The 12,857-nt window shown below is 39.3% G+C and overlaps 1 protein-coding gene across 5 annotated transcripts in view; it reads left to right on the forward strand.

Annotated features, from left to right (window-relative positions):
• The window catches only part of Col28a1 (collagen type XXVIII alpha 1 chain), a 176,511-nt gene that overhangs the window by 139,933 nt on the left and 23,721 nt on the right, over positions 1–12,857 (forward strand). For all 5 annotated transcript variants that reach the window (XM_078040379.1, XM_021730704.3, XM_078040380.1 and 2 more), the window contains exons 31-33: positions 823–859; positions 2,448–2,996; positions 4,513–4,670. In XM_078040379.1, the coding sequence (XP_077896505.1) occupies positions 823–859; positions 2,448–2,996; positions 4,513–4,670 (744 nt within the window). The remainder of the gene's footprint in view (positions 1–822; positions 860–2,447; positions 2,997–4,512; positions 4,671–12,857) is intronic.

A 12,857-nucleotide genomic window follows, 5' to 3' on the forward strand; every position in this document is an offset into this window, starting at 1 on the left:
TCTTAGATTAGGTCCACTGGCTCCTTCCTATTGAAATCCAAGCTTCTGTAAATCCTCCTTTTCAGCTTCATGTCTTTGGCAAATGTGGTCTCCTGTCTTCTGTAGTCTTATCTCAGTCACTTTAAATATGCCACACTGGGCAGGGCATCACAAATTGACTTCTGGTACCCATGTGATCTCAGGCCCTTCTGTGGAGCTGACGTACTGCAGGATGAAGGAAGGGGCATTCAGAAACACAGGGATGTTTCCTAGAAAAGCCAAAGTGAGGGTAGTAGAAAACTGAGGTGGGGACTTTCAAAACTGAGGATTGGTGCAGAAAAAAAACAGAAAGGACTTCATCCTAGAATGAATTCTTTTAGACCCTGAAGCATGCCTTGGTTTCTCAGCATACTAAGCAACTAAGTGGTTTTAGTCACATTACTGAACGTGCACGTCTGCACCTCGCTATTGTGTAGGTAGTGCTTAGTGGGGACAGACCTCGGGCTAAGAGCTGTATGTGCATTTACCTCATTCCATCTGCACCACAGCCCTGCGATGCAGACACTGTTAGGTCACCTAATAGCCAAGGTTACAAGCTGATAAATGCTGAAATTGCAATTGAACTCCAGAACTCTGAGCGATTCAGTTTCACAACTCAACCTCATTTCAGTTATGATCTATTATACCCAACTTTTAAACCTCTGTGCTATTTCATTTCCTGCAGTGGAAGGATTACATCAAATGGCTCACTGCTGATTATAGTAAGACAACTTTTAAGACTCTGGGAAAAAAAATGCTATAGTCATACATTTAATGCTAACACATTTTCCTTTTTCTCCCCAGAGAGAAGATATTATTGAGCTCATTATTAAAATATGTGGTAAGATTTAACTATCAAAGAAAAAAGTCCACCCATTTAAGGTACCATCCTCGCTATGGTCTGTGTTGGTGTGGTAAGGAGTTCCCTCAGAGGAAGTGTATTATATGGCTAGTGAGGGGTGTGCAAAGTCAGAGAGAAACTGAGAGGAAGCAGTGAGCGAGGCTGTGGGAACCCTGACTGAGCAAAGGAAGTTGTCTTTGCTGTGGTTAGGGAGCCTGAGGTTCCTGACTTAGTGTGTGTGGGTAGCCTGGTCTTTTGTAAGCTCAGTGGTGTTATGTTGAAGCTGTGAACTTGGGCTGCACATTCATTTACCTGAACTAGGGAACGGAAAAACAAACAAACAGGAAATATGACTACAAAAACCAACTGGTACACAAGTCCAGTCTAGCTGGTGGTTTAATGTCTGTGTTTTTCCTGAAGCCAAGAAGTCTGAGTTGAGTTTTGAACATGATTTCTAGGGCTATCTTTGATCTCAAAGGCAGAAGGACATTCAGTCGTTCGTTTTGCTTCACAGTGGTATCTAAATGAATCTATGATGGACCACTTTAGACTTAGAATAGGTGTCAGAAAGGGGAACTGAAGGAAAGAGATCAGCCAAAGGCAAATAATAATAATAATAATAATGAAATAAAGATGAGAGAGACTCTTGTGCTTAAAGTGGTCGAAGGCAGGGACATCACTGTCTTTCCATACAGGGAATCCCAGAACTGGCTTGTCCCCTAAAAAGCATCTGGACCTAAGAGCCAGCCTGAAACTCTATGATGACAGACCAATATGGACATGGGTTCTGGGTACTAAAAGCCCTGTGAAAATAACACCAGTTTCCTGATGACTTTCTATGGTTGGTTGGTGAGCAACAGGAGATATAAATATGTAAAAGAAAGAAAACTCTGATAATTTTTATCCTCTGGGAACTCTTAGAATTGCTTTGAATGATTGTTTATTGACTTAAACAAATGCTGTTTATTGACCAGTGCTCTCTGGAATCCCTCCTCTCAAACAGTTTCACAGCATAGATGGGCTAACGGTCTCTTTGATAACGTGGAAGCCACTACAGTCCTCATTGTGGGTGATTAGATATACATAGAGTAGTTATGGGCAGCTACTCTTATGTACAGTTTAAGACCTCAATCCTTCCCCCCACACACAATTAAAAATTCTCATCCCAATACTTCCTCCATGCCAGAGAGCAAATCTCCAGTTTCATGTAAGGGTTGAAGCTTTCAGATGTAGATTAAGAACAGATGTTGAAATGATGAAGAACAGATTTTGGACAGTAGTTACCTCTTAGAGGAAGAGTAATAAAATTGGGAAGGCACACACTGGGCATGCTAGCTTTTAAAAAAATATATTTTAATTTAAGAAATGAACACATAGGTGTTTATTATTTGTTATGGAATCTGAGTCAAGTATAGAAGCCTGGAGGGAGACAGATGTCAGCTATTCCCAGTCACAGGAAAGGAAAATAATAGTTCATGTCCTAAGTTAATTCTTTCCCCTCTTCTCCTAATGTGGTGCTAATCAGTGATGGTTTGGTTTAATTCCTGAAGTTTTTTTTTTTTTTTTGGTCTCAACATTTGTCTTTTAGGTTGTGGTCGCAAATGCAAAGAGACTCCCCTGGAGTTGGTGTTTGTGATTGACAGTTCAGAGAGTGTGGGGCTAAACAACTTCCAGATCATCCAAAATTTTGTGAAGTCTCTGGCTGACCGCATTTCTGTGGACCTGGCCACAGCCCGCATAGGCATAATCAACTATAGTCATAAGGTGGAAATAGTGGCTGATTTGAGGCAGTTCTCCAGCAAGGATGATTTCAAGTTGGCTGTAGACAACATGCAGTATCTGGGGGAAGGTACCTATACGGCCACTGCCCTGCAGGCTGCCAATGACATGTTCAAGAGTGCCAGGCCAGGCATCAAGAAGGTGGCCTTGGTCATCACGGATGGACAGACAGACTCTCGAGATAAAAAGAATCTGACAGAAGTGGTGAAAGAAGCCAAAGACACTGGTGTGGAGATATTTGTGATTGGGGTGGTGAAGAAAAGTGACCCCAACTTTGACATGTTCCTTAAAGAAATGAATCTAATTGCTACTGATCCACAGCATGTATATCACTTTGATGACTTCTTGACCCTGCTAGGTAAGGCTGGGTGCCCCAGGAGAAAGGAAATTGCATTATTCTTTTAAATATCGTGTCACTAGATTATTACTGAAAATGAAAATCAGGAGATTAATGAAGCTTATGCCAACATTAAATTGTAACTCATAAACTATCAATGTTCAAAAAAAATTTTAGTATCCTCCAGTTTGGAGGGTACAATACCACGTCTTTATTCATGCGTAGTAAGGGTTGAGTTGACCTTGGAGTTGTTTAACTGAAGTATCCATGGTCAATGGACAGGAATGAAAAGAAAGACTAGGACTTGGTGATATTGTTAAGACTGGTTAATGTTCAGAAAGTTACCTAATTAGAGTAAGGATGGAACAAGGCAGGATATAACCATGGACAAAAAAGAATGTAGTTAAAGATGCTCGTCAAATGATAATGTTATAGTTAGCTAAAGAGATGGGAAACACAAGTAATTGGGATTAGTTAGAGAGCTTGTTCTGCTCTGTGGTTTTATGAAAATGTGCTGATATCAGGAATTTATCTTGGAGAATGGCCTTTTGGATATGCATCATACTAATGCTAATCTGATGGGCTTCCCTATGCTGAATTTACCCTTTCACATGAACTGATACTTACTAATGTAACTGCCTAATATCCTGACTCATCTCTGTTTAAATTGTATCACTTTACAATGAAATATATTCCAGTTCTTTGGAAACTGATGACTGATGCTGGCAGGGCCCAGACCTGGAAAGCTTGTGATGTAAAATTATGCTTAATGCATTTGCAGGCTTCAGTTTGTCGTTATCTTTCCTCCACCATCTACTTGGGAGTGGGGCCTGACATGGCCGGGCACCAACTGTCCAGGCCTCATGCCCTGCCCATGCCTCATGCCCTACCCATGCCTCATGCCCTACCCATGCCTTAGTGCCAGCACCACCAGTCCTAAGGGTAGCATACCATGCTCAGAAAGCTTATGTTTTCTATTCCTTCCTTCTCCAAGCTTCCTGACCTTAACCTTGGTGACTTGTGGGTCTTATGCATTCAATTTCACTGGGCTGTTCATGTATCAGAATGGCCAGAAGTAATTCTTGTTTCAGGAAAAAAAAATTCTATTTTAATAACCTAAGAGCTTTATCATCTCATCTGGAGGAGTTTTTACTTTGCTACAGGCAGTGAGGAATATACTTCTTTTGCATTAGCTTTTTACTCTCCCTAAAACCAAACTAAGTGCCTATATAACTTAATGTGGACAAAGCTAACCCTTTACATAGAGTTAGGTTTACATTCACAGCTAACTGACACTTTAGATAAGTAAGCATTTAAGTTCCTCTTTTGCCTCTTTGTGCTGGGGTGTATTATGAAATTAAATAAAGTTATTTTAGATAACCTCTTATACATAATGAAAAAAATGAACTAAATCAGTTCACTTTAGCAGTTGATTTCAAAGAATGGGGAATTACTTATTTTAAGGAAAGTGCTGATTGCTTTAAATGGGTTTTAAGTAATGTTTCATTGCTCCTACTTTCTCCCTTTCTTTTAAAAGACACCCTGAAGCAAAAGTTGTCTACAAAAATTTGTGAGGATTTTCCTTCCTATTTAGCTAAAGTTTTTGGCTCCTCATCATCTCAACCTGAATTTGGAGTGTTGGGGGAAGAACTTGGCGTATCTACTCCAGAGCCCCCAGAAGAAATTTCTGAGTCAGTAAGTAACTGTTTTGCTTACTTTTTGAGCTTAAAATGGTGTATTCTATTTTGTATCAAAGACCTTCTTGCTCTAAGCCGTCAGAATCATCTGGGATATGGATATTTTCATGTGCTTTGCTCTTGACCCAAGATTTCCAGTTCTGAAAGAGCTCTAGGACTTATAAACAAGAATATGAGATTTTTTAAAATTCCATATTTGATAAGTAATTACCCACTAAATATTACAATATTTTTATATCACACCTGTCACTACCAAAGCAATCACGTGCAATAGAACAGGTTAATAATACACTATTTGCAGATTTGTTTATACCAGGGCCACAACTCTTCTTCTTTCATCTGTGCTTCCACTCCCTGCTTTGTGTCCTTTCAAGTTTTGCGCATGTCCAACTGGTCACTCTCCCATGTTCCATGCCACATTCTTGCTTACTGAGCTACCAGCTCTATGCTCAAAGTGGGGATGGAAGGGAGGTACACATATATGACCAGGGCTTCCTGGTCATAGGGCATGAAAATAACTAGCTCCTGAATGAATTTTGAGGTAAATGTGACTGTCCTTATAGCAAGCTTCTGGAAACGGATTTAAGCCAATCATACCATGAGCAGTTAGTAGGTTATTTTAGGTGCAAACTAGTAAGCAACTCCTACAGTCTCTTCTTCACCAAATTATGACTAAAGCAAGTCTAGACTGTTGTCTGCTACATATACGGACATCTCTGTTCTTTAAGTTTGATGAAGTCCCTGTGTTATATTTCTCTCTCTCTCTCTCTCTCTCTCTCTCTCTCTCTCTCTCTCTCTCTCTCTCTTTCTCTTTATTTTATTTTATTTTATTTTATTATTTTTTGGTACTAGAGATTTAACTCATGGGTATTTTACCACAGAGCTACATGTACCCCAGTACCCAGGCCCCTTTTATAAAATTTTCAGACAGGGTCTTCCTAAGTTGCTTAGGGCCTCACTAAATTATTGAGGCTGGCCCTGAACCTGCAATCCTCCTGTCTCACCCAACCAAGTTGCTGGGATTACAAGCATGCACTACTGTGTTATCCTTTATATACTTGTTTTATTTTTATGTGGTGTTGAGGATTGAACTGAGTGCCTCACACGTGCCAGGCAAGCTCTCTACCACTTAGCCACAACCCCAGCCCCTGTGTTATTCTTTTATAAAGACTTCATTGAAATGAAAGAGCATCATGAACAAGAGTAAACTAGTTGGGTGTGGCTGTGCTTGCTTCTGATTCCAGTGACTTTGGTCACAAGTTAAAGCCCGCCTCTGAAACTAAGGGAGATCCTGTCTCAAAACACAAAATAAGGATTAAGAAAGGCTGGGGATATGACTCAGTGATTAAACACTCCTGGGTTCATTCCCTAGCATTAAAAAAAAAATTCTAACATCACCTTCTACTTAAACTGAGGCCTCAAGGAACATTAGATCAGTAATAGGACCCAAGGGCATTCAGCCTAGGATACAAATCTTACGGGCACAGACTATAAGTCTCACTAATTTTTATACCCTGTTCCAAAAAGAACAGAAAGGCCTGCAACATATTTTGAAGTCCCATAAACACTGACTTCAAGATGATTAATGCCAATTAGGGCCACAAACTGCCCCTGGATTGTTTTGAAATCAACACACACTTTTATACCATGTGGTCTATTCCAGGGTCAGCACACTTTGCTTTTCATAAAGGGTCATATATTGAACACTGTTGGCTTGAAGGTCATTTCATTTCTATTCTAATTAGAAGTCTTGGAAGTACAAAAGTAATCATAGATAATACTTTAATAAATGAGCATAACTGTGTCCTGATAAAACTTATCACAAAGATAGGCTTTGTGGTGTGGTTCAGCGGCAGAGTGTGGTTCAGCATGCATGAGGCTTTGGATTCAATCCCCAGCACCAAAACAAAACAAAACAAAAACTTTTATAAAAACAGATAGAGACTAAGACTTGGCTCAGAGAGATTTGCTGGCCGTGGTCTATACTGAGCATTTTAAATAAATCATAGACAATAATATACACAGTCTATCTCCTCCTGAGTACTATCCGCTGCTGGGACCTTGCCTTCTTGTGTGACTTATCACTTTGTCCCTCTTGTCAACCCATGTAAACAATCAATTTTCCAATAGGTATTTATATGCTTCCCAATGTCTTCCTTAAAAAGATTAAGCTCAGGATTCATCTTCAGGATTCATCTGGCAAGTAATGTTTAAACTGAACCCTCCTCATCATCATTGAATCACATTTCTTCTGTATAAATACTGATGAATTTCAGTAGCACATATTGATCATTTACTGCTATGCTAGGTTATCCAAGGAGATAACTCTTAACACAGGGTTTCTGCCTGAGAGAAGGTCACAGTCCAGCAGAGAGATAGATAAATACAAGATGCACTGATGCTTTAAGAGTTTTCTCAGAGCTATGGATGAAGCATGAGAGATGGTGCATTTAATCTCAGGGAGAATAGTGGAAAATGCCTTAGTTGGCTTGGGCTGAGGGTAAAAATATCATGAACTGGGTGGCTTAAACAACATTTATTTCTCACAGTTCTGAAAACTGGGGTTTAGGTTTCAATATATGAATTTTGGAGGGATGCAGCATAATTAGTCCATAACTGAAGGTTTCACAGAGGATGTGACACTGACCCCAGAGTTGACAATAACTAAGAGTTTTTCAAAGGAAAAGTAAAGAGGGAAGAGTATTCCCAGCACAGGGAATATCTAGGCACAGGCTGTATCCACAGGGGCATGGCATTTCCAGAAAAGGGGACAAGTTCAGTCTAACTGTAGCCTAGGGTGTGTATGGAAGAATGATGAGAGTTAAAGCTGGACAGGTCATTTGAGGACTAATCATAAATGACTTTATGTGCCAACCCAAGAAGCTTGAACTTCATCTGTAGGCCAGCTAGCCTGGAGACAGCAGAGGAATTTGTAAAGTAAGGGTCCTGTGGTCATATTTGTTCACAAAAAGAATAACCCTGGTTGTAGTGTGACAGGTAACTAGGAAGAGGAGTGAAGAAACCAGATGTGAGGTCTGATTGTCTGGGCAAGAGATAGCAAGGCCCTAAATTGAGGCAGGGGTAGTAGGAATAAAACAGAGGCACAGGTAGGAAAGCCTTTCCTAGCAGAATTAGCAGAATTAAGCAATTGAGGGTTAGGGAGAGGGATGGGTTTTGGTATGACAGTTGGGAGCCTGGATTGGAGATAGGCTAGATTGAAATATGGAGATTATAGGAAAGGGCTTTTAAATTTATAAAATAAGTGTAGTTTTTACCATCTAAAGTGCCTGAGGAACATTCAAGAACGTTCTGTTATGGAATGAGGAACATTAAGGCGATATGTCTCTGGTGTCATGTTGCAGGACTTTGATGACTCTGAGAGTCAAGTGACATTAACAGATCATAGCAGATGAAGCATTCTAATAACTGGGGAGGGGAAGGAACAAGAAGAGAAAATCCAGAATAGTTTGGATTTATAAAACCAATTGCTGCAAGGAGGGAAACTGAGCATTGGCCAGGTCTCTAGGAGGCCTTTGATTGAGGTAGTGGGAGCTCACAATGCACCTGAGCTTCTTGGATAGCCCTTCTTGTTGCTAGACCTTCTCACACTGGTTCTCTCTGCAGAAACACCAAGTCAATTGTGAATTTTTGAGCAATTAGTTTCTTAATAGATATTCTAATATGAGCAAACATGTATGCATTATTTTCATCTTTAAATCTGAGATATCCATTTATCTGTAGTCTGCCTACATATAAATATAATATATATATATATTCACTCCTCTTCCTATTAATATAAATATAAATATGAAAACATTTATATTTCTGTGCCTATGAAGCTATCTTTGTTTAATATCTACCGGTTCAGGTTGTTTCCTAGCTTACTCTAGGGAATAATGGAAAACCAGTAAATAATCTCAGAAGTTTTTTGTGTTGCTTTTTCCTTTCTCTGTGGTTTTTATTGCTTCCTTCAGATACCTAGCTTCTTTCAGTCTTTCATTCTGTCTTTTCTTCTTCCATTTCTTTTGAAAATCTGTTCTTAGGGGAAAATCTGACATCAGTTATTTACACTTCAGTGTGCAATCTAAGTCTGTAATTTCTGCCTCAAAGAAGGACCAGCATTTTAAGCATTCTATTTAACTGTGGAATGAGATTTGATCCTGATTTACATGTGCTCTAAGTATCTGAGAACAGGTATGTTGGGATATATGGAATGCAGAAAGATCTCTTCCTACTAAAATTTGTGACATTAAGCAACCCGCAGCTCTATTTCACTCACAGGCCAGTTTCAGGAAGCTAAATATGTACGTCCATTAGAACTGTATCTCTCCTGAAATCTCTGAGCAATTTATGTTTTCTTCTGGAATCTATTGTGTTTATATTGTTAATAATTATTTATGTGTGTGTCTTAACTTTCCTAGTGCATTTAAATTTTTTAAGGACATGATCTTTGTCTAAACTTTGTGTCATACTTATCTAAAATAGTGCTTTGTTTTACACACAGTAGATGCTGAATAAATGCTTATGACCAAATAAATGCCACACCAGTTGTTGAGTTAAAAGAGAAATCTGAAGATTTTTTTCCAATGAAGGACAACAATTATACTGTAATAAAAAGATTATACTATAATAAAAAGATCCTTATTTTATGGTAGTAATAATGTTAACACTTTCATGTTCATTTATTCTTTCTGGTCCAGTTGGGTTAAGATTTCCAAGATGTAAATAGGAATAGGGCAATAAAATCAAGTGAACTTCATTTTATTAGGCCAACTGATCATATCCAGTAATGGTCCATTAAGCCCATAAGCATATTAATTTCCTGCATGAAGTCACTTTTTGTCATTCTGAAAGTATTAATAAACAATGTCAGTGTCAGTTTATTTGTAGGAGTTGGTTTCTTATAATAATACCTTAGGTATTTTTTCTTCTTGAAGAAGTAGAAAGAAACCCTATATGCCCTTTCTAAAAGTTTCTTTTTCTGTTATTATGAAAAATTATTCCTTGACTGCAAGTAACTTAGATAACTGGCAGCAAGACTTTTTTCTCTCGGTAGAAAGGAGACTGTGGCATTCCTGTGCAGAGTGATTCCACAGCAACCCAGTGATTGACACAGCCAAGCTGGCGTGGGAGGTCCCTCTGGTTAGCTCAGCAGGAGGAGGCACAGTGGAGGAATAAGAGGGCGTTGTTAGTCTCCTTGTTCTGAGAGCATCCTGATTCTTCCTGCCAGTCTTCAGTCTAGCATGCAGGCTCCTCATTTCCATGAAGAAAATGTACATTCTGTACCAACATATATTACAGAAAATTAGCCTAGTGGCTGACTGCTGGCTGTCTCGCCGTCTTGGTATGACTTCTGTTTTATTTTAGTCCAACATCTCCATTTCCATTTCACTCTCACCATCTCTCCCATCTCATACCTTCTTTTCCCTACAATTATTATTGTTTCTTACTCCATGTCAAGATCCATTTAAGTAAAGCCACTTCTGAGACCAGACTCCACTGGACTTTTTTTTTAAAGAATGGAAGCACTGAGCAAATTTAGACATGATGTTGGAATTGAATGTCTTTTCCTTCCCAAATCTGACTTTGGGCTCCATCCTCAACTCTGATGTGATACCTTTTAATTGTCTACCTGTGCCCTGAAGCCTTTTCCCTTCTACCTCTTGTAAGGTCAGAACTTTGCTCCAATGGTGTGCCATTTCCTACTAATATTTCAGACTTCTTCCCTAAAGTCAGTAAAGAGACTTCAGACTCACCCATCTAAAAGATACCCCAAACCTCTCTTAATTTACACATCCCTCTTGCTAATATCCTACCTCTTTCTATGGTTGTATAATAAAATTATTCCTCAGGCCAGTCGTTGCTGTCTCTTTGTCTCTCTTTCTCTCCTGTTCTTTGCTCCCTCCCCTCCCTCCATCTTCCATTTCTCTCTCCCCTCTCCCTGTCTTTCTCTACCTCACAGTCCCACCCAACCAACCACTCCCCCTCAGTGTCATTCATTCAAAGCTTTTTGACTTCCCATTCACTCAGGAAACCCTCTGAAGTCAGGCTACTGCCTCTACTATGCCACTGAAAATCTGCTAGAAAGGCCACCAGTGACCTCCTGAATTTCCAGATCCTTACTGGACTGCTCTTCTGCACGTAAACCCGTGGCCACTGTTTCGCTGAACCTGTTTTCCTTGACTGTGAGAGCCCTCTCTTGTTCTCCTGCCACCCCTCTGAGCACTCTGTGTCAATCACTGTTGGGGGGTCATCTTTGTCTGCCTACCCCTGAAACATCAGAGTCTTAATTTTTCTGATCTCTGTCCTCAGGCTGCTTCTCCTCTTCTTCCATGTTCTCGTTCTGAGTTCCCATGTTGTACATGTCGACAACTGGCACATTTGCTTCCCTAGTCCAGGCCTTTTTCTTGGCCTCATGGTCACACTTTTTGGCTTGTGCCCAGGGATTCCACAGACATGTATGGTGGAATATATTCACAGTGCTGCTTCTCCAGATGTCCTTTTCTCTCCTTCCCACCAACCTGCCAAGTATCCATAAGAAGACTGGGGACGGGGTAGTAAGCCTGTCCTCCCCGCACTACTGTCTCCTTCCGAAAGTTCCTATCATCCCTCTCTCTGCTCACCACTGCTCACCCTCCCCTCCTCCTTGCCTCTGTTACTTTAAATCAGAACTGCTTCATTTCTCATCCACATTAATCATATCATATGGCCATAATTTGTGTCTTTGCTTTATTTTCTACATCCTTTCCAGCTTATTTAATACCTGTTAATAGTATCATTTTATTTATGTGTTTCTTCTTTTAAAAACAGCATCATCAAATTATTTCACTTACACACAATTTCATTTTGGTTGAATTTTCCTTAAAAACCTATATAAAACACAATGGCATATATTTTAGCTTGGTACTAAGCCTCTGTGACAGGAGAAATAGTATAAAGTCTGAGTGCATCTATATTTTCTTTGAATGTTCTATGCAAATAAAATTGTGTAGAATGCTCAATCATATTATACTGACTACTAAATGAAGAAGCCTATTCAGAAGCCATAATCAATGCTATTGAAAACCTTAAAAAACACGGGGCCAGGCCTACTGGTTAGCTTAATTTGTCCAATGACCAAAAGTAAAATGGATTTCCAGAAATTAAACCCAATTAAATAAAATGGATTTCCAGAAATTAGACCAAATTAATTATTTAAAAATGGCCTTAAGTTAGTCATATATATATAGGTATGGTTATATTGGTTAATATGATAATTTACTTATTTATAAAATAAATTTAATATTTTCATTGTGATCAAAAAATGCAAATTCTTGATAATACCCTACATAACAACTAACTCTTATTATGTAGAGATTCTGGCTAAGCATCATAAATCACTGAGAATAGATTTATTACCCTTAGAATCTGAGACGCTTCTATACCTGGAAAATTTTGTAGTCTCAATAATGACACTAAATACTTAATTCCCTCAGCTCCAAAGACTATATTCTTCCTATTTTACTTCTGAAATTAGGATGCATCTATTAAATATGTGTGGTCTTTTTCAAAGACTGTTAAGTTTATCCTGTTATCTCACAATGAATGAAATTCTAGAAGTGAAAACTGATAGCTGCCTGACATCTGACTGAATCATCTCTTCTATTGAGGTCTGTTTTCTTACCTGTAAAACAAGGGATTATTACCAAAATGTTCTTTTTTAAAAAAGTATATGATTACAGCAGTTCAAACTTGTACTGGGCAATGTCATACTAGAGGGCATTATACTAATGTGTGAGAGGGGTTTAACAGAATAAAATCCTGCATTCCACCTCCATGAAAGAAAGCTGCAGTGAATCTGGGAGGTGCAACCCAAGCTTAAGGTGTTCCTGAGGGTCTTGCAACCTTGAAATACAAGTAAAGAACCTTCTTTTGAGTACTTGGATTTAAGTGCTGAGAGTCCTGGCAAAGAAGTGCTCTCCCCTGGGAAGAGTCCACCAAGAAGGACTCCTGAGAAGCCGGACACCTTGAAGGTGCTGGCTGTGGAGCCATTTGGCAGTAGCAGAATCCTCACACCCAAATGGGAGAAATTTGACCTGCAAGGCTAGGACAAGGCTGAATCTGAACACAAGGGCTAATGCACAAGATAATTAGCATTCATCCAGAGCAGACATGAGCTCAGAGTTGAACAGTTTGTCTGTGATAT

The sequence above is a fragment of the Ictidomys tridecemlineatus genome, chromosome 2, assembly GCF_052094955.1.
Source record: "Ictidomys tridecemlineatus isolate mIctTri1 chromosome 2, mIctTri1.hap1, whole genome shotgun sequence".
NCBI lineage: Eukaryota > Metazoa > Chordata > Mammalia > Rodentia > Sciuridae > Ictidomys > Ictidomys tridecemlineatus.